General features: G+C 40.2%; 1 protein-coding gene across 7 annotated transcripts in view; it reads left to right on the top strand.

Moving 5' to 3' along the window:
* The window catches only part of EYA2 (EYA transcriptional coactivator and phosphatase 2), a 160027-nt gene that overhangs the window by 20525 nt on the left and 121932 nt on the right, over positions 1-17570 (top strand). Inside the window, exon 1 of one of the 7 annotated variants that reach the window (XM_044440197.1) lies at positions 5737-6913. The exons of the other annotated variants lie outside the window; for them this stretch is intronic. Coding sequence (XP_044296132.1) covers positions 6879-6913 — 35 coding nt within the window. The 5' untranslated portion in view covers positions 5737-6878. Of the gene's footprint in view, positions 1-5736; positions 6914-17570 lie in introns of those variants that run through there. 7 annotated transcript variants of the gene reach the window in all.

Here is a 17570-nt window from a genome sequence, read left to right as displayed (position 1 = left end):
ATTAGTTATAGCATCACAAAACGAAGTCCAGACATCACTGGGTCTTTTTAGAGTGGCTCATTTGGTTCATTTGTGGTACCAGATATAGACAAATATTGTCCACTGGGTCTTTTGATTAACTGGATCAAACTGTGCACCGTAAAGGTATAACTGAAGAGTAATATATACGATATTGAATTTAACATCAGCTGGTTTTGTGTATTACAATGATGATACACTTTATTTGTGGCAGTCCTGGGATGATTTTGTGATGCAAAGTAGCATTTCAAAAACTGTAGAGATGAATAAATTAATGTATGTAAGTGTGGCAGTATGAATAGCACACTGCTGTCTAGCAAGATATATTGCTATTTGCCTGTGCAAATTGGTGACTGTCAAAGATTAGGCTGTGGAGAGGCACAAATAGTACATAGAACACTTAGGGCATGATGATGAGCTTTTAGGATTAGATCAAAGGTGGCCTGAAGGACAGCTGAATAAACAGCCTTAAACTCTTCTGCTCTGAGAAGACTATGTAATTACTGGCCATATTATTCATTAATGCGGCTGAAAGGGTGCCCAGAGGCATCACCTTGTTGCCATAACAAAGACAGTAATTGCTCCAGAGTGTACCAATCAATGTGTGGGTTTGGAGAGGGCAGTGGGTGCCAACAGACCAGGGAACAGTAGATAAATATGATGCTTAGAATTCACATTGAATTCACAGAGGACAGGAGGCCCCAGTCTGTAGTTCTGTTTCATGCTCAGAGCTACTTTGCATGACAGTTGTGTTTACTACTGCAATATTGGCACCTCGTGGGTGTTTTCTGATAAGCAAACAAAACAGGTAAAGCAATTGTACAACCCTAACACAGTTGTTGAATCATAGGATTTTGATACATCAAATAATTTTGATACATCAGCCATTTAAGATAGGCGGACGATTCCATCTTACATGCAAAAAGCATCAATGAACTGAAATAACTGCTGATAAAAGTGGAACGAAGGGCAGAAGCAGGACTGCAGCTGAATATTAAGAAAATAAAAGTCATGACTACGGAAGAATTCAAGAACAATGAAGAAATTGAATTGTGAAAGATTTTGCATACATTGGCTCAGTCATCAATTCAAAGGGAGACTGCAGCCAAGCAATCAGAAAGCTGAAACTTGGAAGGGCAGCAATGAAGGAACTAGAAAAAATCAAGTATAATGACATTTCACTGGAGACCAAGGCCAAGGTCATCCCCACCATTGCATTCCTGATCACAATGTATGGATGTGGAAGCTGGACAGTGGAGAAAATGGACAGAAAGAAAACTGATGCATTTGAAACATGGTACTGCAGGAGTACTTTGCAAATGACCTGGACCAACAGAAAGATGAACCAGCCAGACTTCCCCCACATAATGAGAAGGTGAATCACTGGAAAAGTCAGTCTTGCTAGGTAAAGTCAGAAAAAGACGGAAAGACCAGCTATGAGATACACTGATTCCATAAAGGAAGCTACAGCCTTGAGTTTATATGAGCTGGGCGGGGTTTCGAAGGGCAGGACATTTTGAAGGATGCTCATTCAAAAGTCAGAGAAAACTTGATGGTACATAACAAAAAAACAAACAGTTAACAATCAGCCAACTTGGGTTCCCTGTTATGCATCCATTTTTTTGGAAAAAGGTATTATAGTGCTAGTGGCAAATGACACATGAGCTGAAATGGGGCAGACAAGCTGGTTCAAGACATTTCTTAGGTGAAGGCATATTCGAAAATGCAATTACTGTCTCGAATTTGTACATGTTACAGTACAAGATCTCTGCCAGGTTATCATATTGTCTTATTCTGTGTAACTCTGGACCCTATTTAAACAGGAATGAGTAGAAATAATTTACCTCTATGGTGCTACTTGCACTTCAAGTTGCATTGAAACTGCTTCACCTTTACCACACAGCTGCTGTCCTAGCTTGGATGGGTGCTACCCTGTGTTGTCAACTGAAATCCAGGTTTAAATGAGATTCTCGTTTCAACAATGCTGCACAGATCAATTCTGGGCTTACCTGTTTATTGTTCACCATGTTAAAAAAACACTCTTAAAAAGAAAACAGAAAATAAAATCTCATTATAACAGTAAAAGAATTATAAAGAATATGAAGAAAAGATTGCAGCTGCATAAAACAGAGAAGCAGAGTTTTAAAAGGGCTTGACACAACTCCAGCACTCAGCATAGACAAGAAAAAAGAAAAAAAGCAGCCCCTGGCAAAGGGTAATGCTTTTTGACTTTTTAGGTTTTTTGGGACCAGGTGTACAAGATATTCAACAGGACTAGTGTCAGAACCAGAACGAAGGAAGAGAAAAACAATAAAATGAGGACTTGCTGTGCTAATTCTCTATTTAGAAGGGAATTTTAAAGAACCAGCCCATTCAGACCTGTTATTTCCTCCTAGCTGCAGCTTGGAATCGGAAAGTTCATTCCACCACTTTTGTCCTTCTGCATTTGGCTGCATCTATAGATGCCACTTTAGAGAACATGTATGAGAGACAGCCTACCAAAAATAATTGCTCTGCTTTTAACTGTTGGCAGTGACAGAATATTTAGGGATCTGGATAATCTGTGCCTGCCACATATCAACCCAAGGATCTTGCTTGTTACTGCTGCAACTCTGGGACAGGAAAGTCCTTGTGCTCCTGCCGAACCTTTCATCAGACCTTTCCCTACATCTTCTGTGGGACATAACCAAATTCCACTGTGTTACAATAGGCTTTGGAAGGAAGAAGGTAAGGGATTAGACCACTGGATGCAGAATCCCAGGGAGGTTAACTGTGGGATAATTTACCTTCAAGCCAAGTCTACATGCAGATTCATTATTATTTTTGCCTGCCTTTTTGTACTACCGTCTGGCTCCAAACCACATAAAAAATCTCCATATAGTCTGCCACTGCCAAAAAATAGGACTGTAACTATATTTCCATGGCCAGCAAAACAGAAAAAGTAAACAAAACATGTTTAGCAAAAAGTATTGGTTCTTTTTGTTTGTTTGTTTGCCTTGCCAAGAACATCCTGAGAGGAAAGTATTCCTTTGGATCAAGCCATGGGTGAAAAAATTATCAAAGGAGAATTGCAGACTGCTTTGGGAACAATGTCTGATGTGACTGTGTAGAATATAATTTGGCTAGAAAGCAGCAAAGAAAAATGAATTGCAAATGAGTGAGTAAAAATAAATCCTCATTCCTACTATATTTATTCACAGGAGTGCTGGAAGGAGCTCCTTTCTGAAGCTTGCTCTTCACTGTCCGTACTGGTTTTCTTTTTTATATGCACAATGGGAATTGCAGACTTTTTAATCAAGCTGCTGTAGAAAAATGTTGTTTTTATATTCACCAGGGATGACTGTAATAAATTAGAACAGCTTCCATTAGCCCTCCTCAGTACTTAGCTCAAGCACTTAAAATTGCTTTGGACGCTGCCCTTGTTTGACCTCTTCACCTTGGCTCAGATATTACTCCTTCCCTAAACACAGCAGCACTGATCGGAGTCTTCAGAGCTTGCTTTTGTGAATGAAGTCACAAATCGACTTGGGAAACCAGGAGAGGATCGTGGTAGTGAAATGAAATTATGAAAATAAAGCACCATCAGAGTTGTAGGACTATTTGTGATCTGTTTTGCTGAATCTTGTGACAGAGGCTTCTGCCCAGGGAACTGCGCTGAATGTGGCACAAATATGTAACTTTGACATTTATCCTATGCCTAAATATGAAAGGCAGCTCACAATCAGGTTAACGTAATCTGCAATACTTTAAAAAAGGTCAATAAATCAGTTTCAAAGGACTAAAAGGCATATAGAACAAAATAATTTTTAAAGGGTACTCTGCAAAACCTGACTAAATTGCCTGGCTAAAAGCAAATGCTGATGGGGCAGATGGACCTCCCTTAGGAGGCTAATCGAAATAATGAATGCATCTGGGGAAAAAAACCTGTCTCTAGGTGCTCACCCACAGCAGGACCTCAGAAGAACAACCAAGTTGACAGGCAGGCTCAAACAAAGGCATTTTTCATGCCTACATCCTATTTTGTTTAGGGCTGTAGAAGTCCAGCAAGCTGCTTGAACTCAGCTTCGACACAGACAGGTAACTAGCAAATCTCTGAATAGAGCAGCAGCCCTGTGATTTGATGGATTGGCTCCAATGAGTCAAAGATCCAGCTGTGGCTTTTTGAAGCAACTGAACTTTTTGCACTGTCTCCAGGCACTCCCACCTATAGCACATTAAGTTATTCTAATCTGAGGTTCATCCTGACCCTCATTCCTCCCTCTGACCATCACCAGTCCCAGGGTGTTTCCTTTGCAAAGCACTCTTTATTCTTTCTAAATGCAAATCATCCAGACAAGTTTCTGAGCATATGGAAAGTGGTAAGTTCAACCAATCTAGTGATCCCTTCCCAAAACTCTCTGTATGAGCATGTTTGTGTCCCAACACTTGGCAAAGGATGCTGTGGAAGTGAGCATGCCTCTGTTCCACACTCTTCTCATCCAATTAGACTTCTTGCTTCTGCTGATAACTGGCCACAGGACCAGCACCAAAGGGAGGGACTGACCTCCATTTAAGGATTGCCCAGTCTCAGCAGCCTCTCCCACGGGCTGCAACGCCACACTGCTCCTAGGGTCAGCCCTTGGGCTAATTTCCACCTCCATCTCCTCCTGTTGCCTCTCAGGACCTTGACCAACCCCCTGCTCCTCAGTCTCATCAAAATACTCAGTTTCTTCTTCTGAATCTGAATCAACTGAAGTGGCATGACCAGCTTCCTGCAGGAATGCCTTCCTGAGCCCGCCGTCACACTTGCTCTCACACTTGATGACTGGAATATGAAGGACTGAAACCGGATCTGGTTTTGTGTATATTGCATACACCAGGCAAATACAGATGGATCTGCCTGTATGTTTCACTGTTGGTAAAATGAGGATTTTAATACAGCCATTGTCCTTCTTTCTGGCCATCAGAAGCAGCAACACATAGGTTGTCAACTGCTTTCAAGAATGCCAGGCAATTAACTGTCTTGTTTTTAATCAGCATAAATCAGTAACTTAGAGTTCGTCACAGTGGAACACTGGGATCAGCACGTTCTGGCAGGCCTTGATCACCAGCCATTACCTGTGGTAGCCCTATCCCATGAGACCACGATCACAGGTAATCAACTTGGGATGCATGGAGGAAGGGCTCAGGTTTTTATTCAATCCTGAGTTGAGATGCCATATCATGACATTTATCTCTGTCTCCACACAACTTCTAGAGGAGTTGGTGGAATTATTCTCTCTTCATGCTGAGCATTGGAAGCAGCATCTTGCTGATCCCAACTAAATTTAAAGGCTGAGTCTTTCTTTCCCTCCTGATCTCTGTGTGTGCCAGAAGACTTATGGAGGGGCCTCTAACTGGCACAAAGCAAGTGATCATTCCTCTTCCATGTTCCCTGAGTGTGAACATACCATGCTGTGTCCATTCTCAACTATGACTGCCAGAAAGAGACTTCTGGATGTTGGTAACAACCAAGCACTTTTGACACAGAATGCCTTACAGAGGTGCCTCCAGATATAGTTAGACCTATAGTTCCTCTCTTGTACATCTGGGCACATGGACTGCCTCCCTAGAAAACTATGAAGCTTTGAGGTCTGAGATGATGGCATTTGATCTGTGGAGCAGGTTCCAGAGAAACAAGCCAGCAGTTTTTCCAAACGGTGGTTCAAGCCAGTCCAAGAACATGGTGGTCAGCACTGGCATCTCCTTTCATCAGTGCTCAGAGAAAGTATAGCTCAGACTGTTGGCTTCTGAAGACAGGCACAGTTCGGCAATGTGAGTAAGGGCATGCATGTGTTTACACAATGAACTTCCCAGAAGCATTTTCCAGATGAATATTGAAAATAAAGAATGTTTGACTGGATGGAACTGTGGTGTGTTCCAGCAAGGCTCTTCTGAAGTCAGTACTCCATCTAGCAGTCATGGAGCAAATTCTGGGAACAGGTTGGATCTGGAAAGTGACCACAGATTAGCAGCAGAGGACAGGCTTTGCTTGCAAAGGTCCCAGGTTCCACTCTCAGTGTCTCCAATTTTGGCTTTGTTTTTTTAAAAAGGATCAGGTAGCAGGTGATGGTGAAGTCCTCAGCCTGAGACAGCCTGAAAAGCACTTCAGATCAGACTATACAATACTGGGCAAATAGTCTGACCTGGCAGAAGGCAGCTTCCTATCTACAGGAAGGCAGCTTCCTCTTGTATTAACAATTTGATACACGTGTGTGTGTGTGTGTGTGCGCGCGCGCGCGCACATGTGCGCGCACACTCAGGCTACCTGGAAACTCTGCTTCCTATGGAGTGTAGTTAGTTAGGAATGTAATCACTTTGTGTGTGCTCGAACAATGTAGTGATTGAAGGAAAGGTGCTCCATGTAAGGGAGTAATGTCTGCAAACTGGTTTCTCCATGGATTGACTGGATGTCATTTACCAACAATGCTATCCCTTGGTCAAGCCCCAGTGGCACACAAATGCTTTCTAGTAGTAGCATCGTGCAGTGAGGAAAAAGCAGGTGGAAAATGCATGCTCAGAGATCTCCTCTTTATTACTACGATGCTTACATTTAACTTTGAGCCTTCAAATAAACCGTACCCTTGAGTAAGTACTTACTTTCTAGTCATCAGAAGCAGTGATGTACCTCTCTACCTAAATGAGTAAAACAAGATTAAGAAATTAAAGCACTTTCTATATCAATGTTACAGATGTACTGAGCAAGAAGAAAGACAGTAAAAGTTTAGAGAAAGCAGGATACCCGTACACTGTATAGAAGATGCCTCTTCCATTAATATCGATACTGAGACGAACATTGAAAGCCAGTGGCTGCTAACTACCGGGCACAACTTCTGTGATTGATGGGGCCAATGGCAAACTTGTTTGAACTTGGAATGTAAGTGAGATATTATTAGGTTTTGCAACTGGCAGGTAGCAAACAGTTGTAGGCATGGTTTTGGGGTATGCTTTCGGGTATGGAAAACTAATGTTACTTCAAAGATGATCATTGCCTAACTTAGCGTGTTCTTGCTCTTCCTTGATACCCAATTTTAGTATTACAAAAAGTAGCAATTTTTCTGTACCCTCTCCCCACAAAGCACTGTAAAAGGCTACTCCTGAACTTCCTGATTCTTGGGGAAAGAGGCGTATGAAACATTAATAATAGTACTCTTAATTCAACTGTTAGTCAGGTGCTGTTGCCAAGTGATAATCCTTTACTATTCCTGTTCTCTGCCAAGGCTGGCTAAGTATATGTAGAGTGTTGTAGAGTGGTGCTGGAACAGTTTACACAAAAGGTTGTTGTGACCAATTAATATTTGGTTCCATTTGATATATGCTGGACCCCTGTAATTCTGTGGGGAGACGTTGGCGTTTAGGAAGAAAACACAGTCTGCATTGTTCTCTATTTTTCTTTTAAGATGCTAAGGCTCTCTCTTAGTCCTTTAAAATATGTGAGGAGGACAGCATGCCAAATGAGGTGGTTGCCCCAGTCTTGTAGATATTCCAAGATAACCTTTCCAGATTATTTGCATCAGTATTAAAAATGCAAAGCTCCCCCTGCCACCTTGTGTGTATGCATACTTGCTTATGTTTAACCTGCAGTTCATTATACAAACCTGAACATGGCTGTAACATTTTGTGCTTTCCTGCGGACCATGAATGGTGGAGCAACCAGAACATACCGTTCCTAATGATCATAAGAGATTGACTGCCAAAACAACTTGCAAAGCTTAGCCCTGGTGAAAGAGCTATAGCTGACATTTCATAAATCAGGACACAGGTACTAACATGCTGTTAGAGACAAACGTCTTTGACATGGTAATTGTTTTCCAGAATTTAGTCCTGTAATTACTTACTGTTCTTTGGCTGCCCAACACTAGATAGTTTCATCAGCTGCAGCCGTGCTCAGTTGCATTCATGGCCGGAAAAAACAGGAATTAAACTTTCTTTCCCAATTACGACCCTGACGACATTTTAATCAGGAGACTCATTGGGGCTGTAATTGCAGCACTTTAGAAGCAACCTTTGGAAGAGGGAGGGGTGCACTGCCTATTTATAGATGGCCATTGGATTACAACAGCACACAGCATTGATATGCAGTAGCCATCAACCTGGTTCAAATGTTGCCAAGTCAGAGTTGGAAAACAGTGAAAGTACTTAAAAGGCAGGACAGTGGGGACTACTTGGAGTTCTCTTTAGGACTAATGTGTCCTTCCCAAAAGACTGGCACATTACATTAAATAAAGAGCAGCCAAGACACATTGAGGAAGGTCTGATCATTCCAGAACCTATTCAGCTACATTTCCATCTTCATAGAAGGTTTTGTTTATTTATTTAGTTTTAACCTTATATACTGCAGTGTGTAGCCCAGTTTATGGCTCTCTGGGTGATATACATTACTTTAAAACACAGTAATACAATAAAACATCCATAAAATAAAACAATATTACAATAGGATATTTATTTTTAAACCAAAATATAGAGTTTTGAATACTTAATACTATTCTTTTAATTTTGTAAGCTGTCCCCAGCCTTAATAATAATAATAATAATACAAATTATAATTAGTACCATGAGGTTTTAGGCTCTGTACAGTTGGTTGGAAAGGCAGACACATAAAATCATCTTAGCAAAGGGATGAAGGGACTTCAGTCTGCCTCTCCGGACCTATGAAATAATTCTTTTCTAGTAGACCACTCTGCAAATAGCATTTATAGGCAACCATGTAGGTCAGTGTCCCTCTGCATGGAGTCAGGAGATGATTTCAGGTCCCCTGGGTCTTAGCAACCTTTTTTCTGGAGAAGACATATGTTGCTACTCTGGTACCGGTCCCCTGCTGCCCCACTGCCATTGCTCTGTGTTAGAGCTGGCTTTTCTGTTTTCAGAAACTGAGAAAAGCTATTGCTTCGTAATCCCAACATGTATCATTACATCTGGAACACCTACCACTGACTCATTCATTCAGACTTCAAATCTCAAACTTCATGACCACAACACCTGGGCATATTTTTGGACTTTGCTACCCCCCCCCCCCCGCCCCTGATTCCATCTCCGGCTTGTGAATCACCAGTCTGATGAAGGGTTCTGGAAAACTTGAAAGCTTACACTTTTTTGTGGAATGTTGGTTGGTATATTTGGTTTTTTTGGTTTGTCAATTTTATTAAAATTCAGATTGACATTTTTATTGGATTTTAAAAGCATATTTGAACTACTTACTAACTGACTTATTTTATTTTATTTTTAACTCATATACCCCGTTTTAACAAGGTATATTAAAATGTAGCTCAATAAGTAATGACCAGATTCTGTTACTTTCCCTGCTTTGTGCATTTGCTTCTCATTAACTAAAAAGAAAGCTGGGCATTTACAATAGTGCTTGGTGCTTGCTATGTGAGGTCTTCCAGGTTCAGATGACATATATCTCCACCCAGTGGATCTGCACCCTCCTCCCATTATTTCAATTGGTATTTCTCCTACAGAGGGTTCACACCACCCGCCTGGGCCTTAAACCGACCTGCAGTTCAGATACCAGTGAGTGCCTGAGCTTATGCATGCAGCTTTACAAACCAATGGGTGTGACATGGTTGCATGCATTGCACCATTATCTTTGACGTTTGTGTGATGGGGCAGCTGAATTAAAGGGCCATCATAATTGCATAAACGACACTGGCACCACTATTGAAGGCAACAGTGTATTAAAACCTCACTCACTGGGATGCTAAGAACTCCACTTGATTTATCTGCTTATGTTGCACAAAGAATATTTAAAATCTAAGCAACACGCTTCTGAGGCTTAAAGCACAACAGTTTCATTGCAGTTGATTCATGCGTTTTACCCTGCTCTGATCTAGCAGGCTCAGCTACATGATGGTTACCTGAAACATTGCTCATTTCTCATGAAGGTAAAATTGATGAAAATGTTGTAGGGATTTTTGGGGGAATTGGTTTAGAGAGCTGACAGGAGGAAAATCAGAGAGAAAGAAAATGAAAGAAATTGTCCTTAATTGGAAAACTTGATAAAGAACATAGAAAGAACACACCATAATTCAAACAACATGAAACTATGAATTAAATACAAACTTTGTGTCCTGAACTGAATCACAAGTTCTAATCAGCCCATTTTTAAACAGTTATAAAATATGGAACATGGCCTCATAAAATTAGTCCTTAAACTACTCAAACTGCAAAACAAGTCAACATCAGTAACATCTATTTGCATGCTTTTCATTACAAGATCGTGGGTCTGTTTGCATGTAATGGTAGTATTTAGTAGCAAATCATAAATTCATTAATTAAGCCATGATTTGCAGGGATGGGTATTATGTGCCAGCTGCTTCCAGTTTACAGAAACAACTCGTAAATGCCCCATTCCTAGGTTGTTGGCATTTCATTCAGACTTAGATACTTTGGCTTATTTATATGTAAACCATCTCAGAATTAACCTAAGAACAAGCCATGCATTAACTTTGTTTTACTCATGAAAATCCAAAATGTCCATGTTTGGACATCACCCAGACAACCAAAAAATGGAGGATACATACCATATACACTGGCACATAAGGCGACTTGCATATAAAACAAGGTTGCTATTTTGGGTATTTTTTCTGTTTGTCGTATGCTATGCATATGAGACAGCCCTAATTTTTGCTCCACTGTTTTCAGTTTCACACTAGAGGCATTCAAGAAGAAAATAGTTATCTGAATGGGATGGTTAACTGGCAAACTGCACCAGCAGGGGTTGGACTCGTTGGCCTTCTTGGCTTCTTTGGACCCAACTATTCCATGATTCTTTGATATATACAGGCAGGACTTTTTTTGTCGTAGAACACACCGGAACTGTGTTCCGGCACCTTTTTTTCAATGGATTTTACAAAGTGATTTTGAACGGCATAGCAGATCCGCAGCAAACATCATTAACATAGTGCCTGCAGGCTGCTATTGTGTCTGCGATCTGCTGTCTGATAGTGAGAGATCGCTGCTTGGGACACTGCTCCTCTGCTCGCTGCTCAGCTTGGGATTGGTGTGTGTGTTTACTGCTGGTGGGGACGTGCGTTCCGGCACCTTTTTTTTTTTTTTTTTTTTTACAAAAAAAGCACTGTATACAGGTGCTTGTCAGCCAGAAGCTTCTAGACTCTTTTGACATCACATTACCATATTGTAGCTAATAGTCATGTTCCCTCTCCAGTTTGGAGTCTGACAACAGTCCACAAGGGGACTGGCTGGCTGAGCTTGGTCGGGCACCAGGGGCCAGGGGCAGCAGGGCAGGTACTGGATGTGGGGCCAGGTCTGTGACCTCGTGCAAGGTTTGTGATGCAGAACAGAATGAGTTCCTCAGGTACCATTATGAAGCTTTTAAAAATTAGTATTAATAAAAAATGAGCTTGTAAATACCCATGTCTTTAATGTAAAATGTCTTTATTATCTATCCCTTTTTTAAAAACAATGAATATAATATGATGAAAAAATTTCACCTGGTGTATAGGATGACCCTCTGATTTTTGCCTCACTATTTCCAGTCACAGGGTTCTCTTATATGCTGGTACGTATGGTAGATTTTCACTATAAATTGGAGTGGCTCACACAGTGCATGTCCCTGCAGAGTGACCCATGATGTGCTGCTGAATGCTGGCATTATATGTGACCAGGTCCAGGACTGCCATCCTATCCGCATTTATATGAAATTATTTCCTATTGAACTCACTCAGTCTTGCTGCTGATTGCATGTCTAATATATAGGTTTGCACTGTAAAACTCCAAAAATTACCCAGTGGTGGTTTTGTAATACAGTTATTAAATCCCTTATATGCATAAATCTCTAAAAGAAAATATTGTTCATAACAAATATAATACGCACTGTTCCACGGCTTGAAACAACCTTTCTCAACCTGATGCTTTCCAGATGTCTTGAAATCTCATCAGCGCCAGGCAGCATGGGCAATCGTCAGGAATGGTGGTGTTGTACTCCAGTATATCTGGATGGTACCAGGTTTTTTTTAATTAACACTTCACCAATAATTAGCAAGTACTGATTTGTGACTATCCGAACTAAAGAATGAATCCAAATATATCAAATGTGTATTTCTTTGCTTTTGTTTGTTTTATTTTGTGTTGCCAAAATTCACAACAAAAATAAATATTCAAAAAGTTTTTACAATATTTTCAGATGATAACTACTGACTCTGCTCAGTTGACAGGGTTGGTATGATTAATATTATTCTTTATATTATTGTGTGAACCAAGCTTTAGGATTCCCACTGAAAAACATTTGGGAAATTTACTATTTCTTAATGTGCCTTATGTTTCAGTCCACCTAGGGAGAGACGCAAGTAATTGGACGGCATACAAATTTTATAAATAAATAATAAAACATTTGTCTTAAATCTCCTGCAACTTTGCCTTAAATCAGGACTGTAAAAATAGGAACATTTGGAGATGACTAGAAGCTTTTTAAGATCTTAAATAAAAATGGTATTAGGGCAATAGCTGAGTAGCTTGAACCAAATAGTGACCTTGGCCTTCGTAGCCTTAGAGGCTGATGGATCAGCCAACTCTTTATATTTGTAGAAGGATCGCTTAAATCTATTCCATCCCACTTGTGCATTGACATACAACATTAAAAAACTGAATAAAATCCATAAAATGCGTATTTTTTCCTCAAAATAACTTTAATTTCTAAATTAATTTTATTATAAAAGACACATTTTATATCCTTCTTTGAGGTGGGAGCTGCACTGCAAAATTTGGATAAGAGCAAAATCCAAAGGATGACTGTGTTCTGGGTGGTTTGCTTCAAAATGTGGAAGGGACAAAACCCCTCAGTGTCCCAGTTTCTCCTAAAGGTGATGCCTGAAATGCAGATCACTGCTGGTAACCTCTTCGGATATAAAGGGTTATACTGTTAAACTGCAATTGCCATTTGTTGATCAGTTACGAAAAAGAGAACAGAATGTGCAACTCTACAATTTAAGGCATTCTTATTTGTTTAACACTAGCAGCTTGGTTTAAAGTGCCGAAGTATTTGGAAGTTATAATTTCAGATAGGGCCTTTGGGCTCCTTATAGGAATGATGGATGAGTTCTGCAAAAGGTTTTATCTAGAGTTAATGAGAGCTCATTTTAACCCCCCGGCCCCCTTGCTGCTGCAACACGTTACCATTGAATGTCTAGTCAGACACCTTGGAATTTTTATTCTGAAATGTAAGTTCTTCATCTGAAAATGATGTATACTAAAAAAGACCTAATCCTTCTCCCCCAAAAGCAACTTTAAATAGGACAAAGACTCAGTACTGTACATATTTCCAGCAACTTCATTTTTATTTGCCTGCGTATTGCTTAATAATTTATAGAACTCAGCCCAGCTTATGGTATCTCCACAATCCGTGCAGCACCTCTGTAAATTATGTTGCATAATATTGTTTCCATACGTTGGCTGGGTGGCTGTGAGATTAGCCTCCTTAAGACCACCTGGTGAGTTTGTGGCTACGCTAGCTTTGAACCAGTCTCAGCCTTCACACGCTTTACCATTATATTCCACTGGCTCTCAGCTGTGTTCGCCTGATATAGGCAATCCTAACCATACAGTTAAAAAAAACATAATTTAAAGTTCTTACATTTTATTCCTTTACCTGCTTTCTTGTACAGCTTTAAATGTATAAATGCAAATAACTTGAGGTTTTTTAAACAAATGCTACCATAATTTGACAACCAGAATAGATCAGAAACCAGCAAGTGTTTCAGGTGCCTTTGTGTGTTGCTCTAACTTTAAGACCTCCAGTGATCATTTTTATGTTCTGGCAGAAGTTAAATAACTCTCTATAAACCCGCTGCATAAATCCACTGTGCTCTGAGCCAGCCATTAAATTTGTAGTTTCGTTGCTTTTGCTGTGTGCCAGTGAATGTCAGTAACTTTTTCATCTAGTACAGCTGGTGGGGTGCCTTGGTGGGAGTGCTGGAGATCCGGGTTCTAGTCCCTGCTGGACTGTGAAACTCACTGGCTGATTTTGGGAAAGTCACTGACTCTCACAGAGTTGTTAAGAGAATAAAATGTAGATGAGGCAGATCATCTAGACAGCTTCAGATTCTTTGCAAGGGGGAAAAAGGCAGGATATGAATGTACCCGTAATGCAATGATGATAATGTTTCACATGGCACTGGACAGGTTTTTATAGAGCTGAATTTGTTTGTTTATTTATTACATTTGTGTACCACCCCATCACCCATAGGCTCTCTGGGCAGTTTACCATTATTAAATTTTATCATAAATACTATTTGTAAAATACTCATAAAACACTATAAAGAATATATTTATAAAATACTATAAAACAACCAATATAACCACTGACAGTCATGGGATAACAATCAGGTATAGCAGCAATTTAAAACCATATTTAAAATTGGCTCTGCAATAAGTCAAATAGACTAACCATTTAGAGAATAAAAATATGTACCTGGCACTAAAAATGTATCAGGTGGTGCCAGACACATCTTTCTAGAGAGAAATTGATGGCCACTTCTGAAAAGGCCCTTCTCCTGGTTGCTACCCTCCTTTGGGAGTGGGTTCCTGAGAAGGACCTCAACAGATGATCTTAAGGGTAGGTAGGAACATAAGAGACCAAGCGTTCCTTCAGATAACCTAGCCCAAAACTGTCTGAGGCTTTAAGTGTTAAGACAAGCATTTTGAATTGGGCCTGGACTTCCAACTGGCAGCCAGTGCAGCTGACAGAGGACTGACGTGATGTGCTCCTATAGGCCAGTTTCCATCAATAGCCACACTTCCTATTCTGCATGAGTTGGAGTTTCTGGACAGTTTTCAAAGGCTTCCCACATAGTGCCTATTACAATAGTACAACCAAGAGGTTATCTGTGCATAGATAACCATGGCCAGACTCTGCCTGTCCGGATAGGGATGTAGTTGCTAAATCATCCTAAGCTAATAAAAAGTGCTTCTAGCCACTGAAGCCACATTAGAACAATTTTTGCCATGTTCCTAAATAATACTGAAGGAATGATTAAAGCATGACTCAAAAAGGGGAGCGACACTAGAATTAGTAACCCAAGTTGATCCAGGCACTTTGGATTGGGTTGAACCATACTTAGCCATGCTTAAAGGAGCCACACGGAATTTTGTGGAACTTAAGTCGGCCATGAGTAACTTGTACCATTTATTTCAATATGTCTACTCTAAGCCTCACCAAGTCTGGTTCCAATACATTGACTGCACCTTTAACTGTGCTATTATTTTATTTCATAGACACATTGATCAAAACAGCCACAAGGCAACTTGCAAGAAAATTAAAACATACAAAACTGAAAACAGCAGAAACTGCTGAAATGTAATCATATTCCATTAGAACAGGTCCTCAGGTATGTGAGGGGATGTCACACAGAGATGGGTAGAGACCTGTTCTCCCCTGCAGAGGAAGGCGGGATGCACTCCAACGGAGCAAAGCTCAGGGAGCCAAGGTTTCGTTTGGATGCCAGGAAGCACTTCCTGACAGGGCCCCGAGGGTGTGGAATGGGCTTCCCTGGGAGGTGGTTGAGGCCCCATCGGTGCGGGTGTTCAAGGATAGGCTGGACATGCACATGGTGGGCATGTCATGAGCGGAGCCAGCTGGAGCCGGGGTCAGACTAGATGGCCCGGGAGACCCCTTCTGACTCGCTCTGTTTCTATGTTTCTATGTTTAATGGGGCTCATTCACTCCTAAAACTGGAGACTAGGAGGGCAAGTGTGAGGTAAGGTAGCCATGAAGACAGAACTGTGACAATGTGTGCTTTTTGAGAATAGCTGCTGCGGGTGTAGCATGGTCCAGTTAGAGACAATGCAGGAGAGGGTTTAACCTTTTCCTCAATACCGTTTTCTTGAACACATTGTCACCCGCCCAGTTGTTATTTCCTCCTTACAGGAAAAAAAATACCTGTGCAGTGCTTAGACAACAGATCGGCATTCGCTGAACTGCACTGTCATAGTTAGGGCCAGAGAAAGAAATGAAACGACAGAATCCCTGTGCTTCTGCTTCAGTGGTTTCCTTCCATTGCCCATCCTCTTACCACCTGTATGGAGCCAGTCTCTAGTACAGGCACTTGGTTCTGTCAGTTTCTATTTTGCTCAGGTTCCCATTTTTCTAGACATGGCTTCAATTCCTCTTAAAAGGTTAAGAATATGTCTCAGCTTAAATTTGCATGAAAATTCATAAACTTTTCTTTTCACATTTCTCCTAAGGCTTGTGTTTTGCCTCATGCACTTTTTTTTGGCAAATTTCCCAATATAATGGAAATATGTTGTTTTTCCCAACATACACATTTTTGTATGCATTTTTTCTTGGAGAATTTTGCAAAATTTATTGGAAGGATAACTGAGTGCTGGTTTGCATACTGATTTATGAGTGCAAAATTATGTACATTTTGCATGAAAGTGTAAACATATTTATCCAACATTCCTGATCCCCAGTTTCACAATGCTATAAAAGGGCCTGCTGGTCCGGAGCATAACCAGATGCAAAGGATGCCTGAGCTTTTCTGTCTTTTACTAGCTGTGTAAAAGAAAGACTTTGGCTAAACCAATAATCTGTAAAACCCTAGTTTACTTAAAATCAGTGCAATATACTTTCAAGTGGCAATTAAGATTGGGGTACAAATTGTAAAACTTGTCAGTGAGGCAAAAAGTTTATGCAAAAAATCAGTTTAAAATCTTTTAATTTAATGCTATAAATCAATGGGAGGGACTCTTTACTAGAAAAAATACTTACCCAATTCAGTGGATATACGTTAAGGACAGAATCCTATGTAAGCTTAAACAGAAAAAAGCCTACAACTCCAAGCATTTTACTATCAAAACAAGTATAGAACTACACCTTAAGTGCTTCAAGATAACATGTAAAGTGTAGCTTTTCTCTGTCTGAAACTGGCAAATCCATTTATTCAGTGCATTTATTTATCCAACTCTGCAATACCTAATGTATGGAGCAACTATTCTTTGAGTTCTTCCATCAATGAGTCCAGAAGATTTTTAGCAAATAATACATTTTTAAGAAAATGTTTTAACAAATTTAAAATAACATGTTCAGCTTTGAAGAACACTACCATCATTAGTGTCAAACTCACAGTTTTGCTAATAATTTTGCACTAATTAGTATCTTTGTCACATATGACAGATATCCATATGCAGGGCAGAATGCATCCAATACTTAAAATAGGTCAGTTTAATCCAACTACAGTTCCATGCCAACAGAAATCCAGTTTATGGTGTGGTGCTCTTAACTCCTACTCAGAAAGGCATTCTTGATAGATAAAGATGCTTGATTATCTTTTCCCTCAGAACCAAACTTGCAAGATCTCTTCTCTACAACATGTGAAAGCTCGGCTTTCTAATACTCACAGAACATACATTTGCCAAGTGTTTTTTTAATTGTTGTTCACTGCAAAAGCATCTCATCTTTCTAATTTCAAAAGCCCTTTAAATGAAAGTCACTTAGAATGAACAGAAGCATAGGATGCTTCCACATGGACTCTTAGCACTATTCATCAAATAACATTGCACAGCTAGTCCATCTTTTC

This window comes from Varanus komodoensis, unplaced genomic scaffold (assembly GCF_004798865.1).
Source record: "Varanus komodoensis strain SLA01 unplaced genomic scaffold, ASM479886v1 scaffold37, whole genome shotgun sequence".
NCBI lineage: Eukaryota > Metazoa > Chordata > Lepidosauria > Squamata > Varanidae > Varanus > Varanus komodoensis.
Note: the sequence above shows the minus strand (reverse complement) of the source record. Positions and strands in the feature narration are given on the sequence as shown.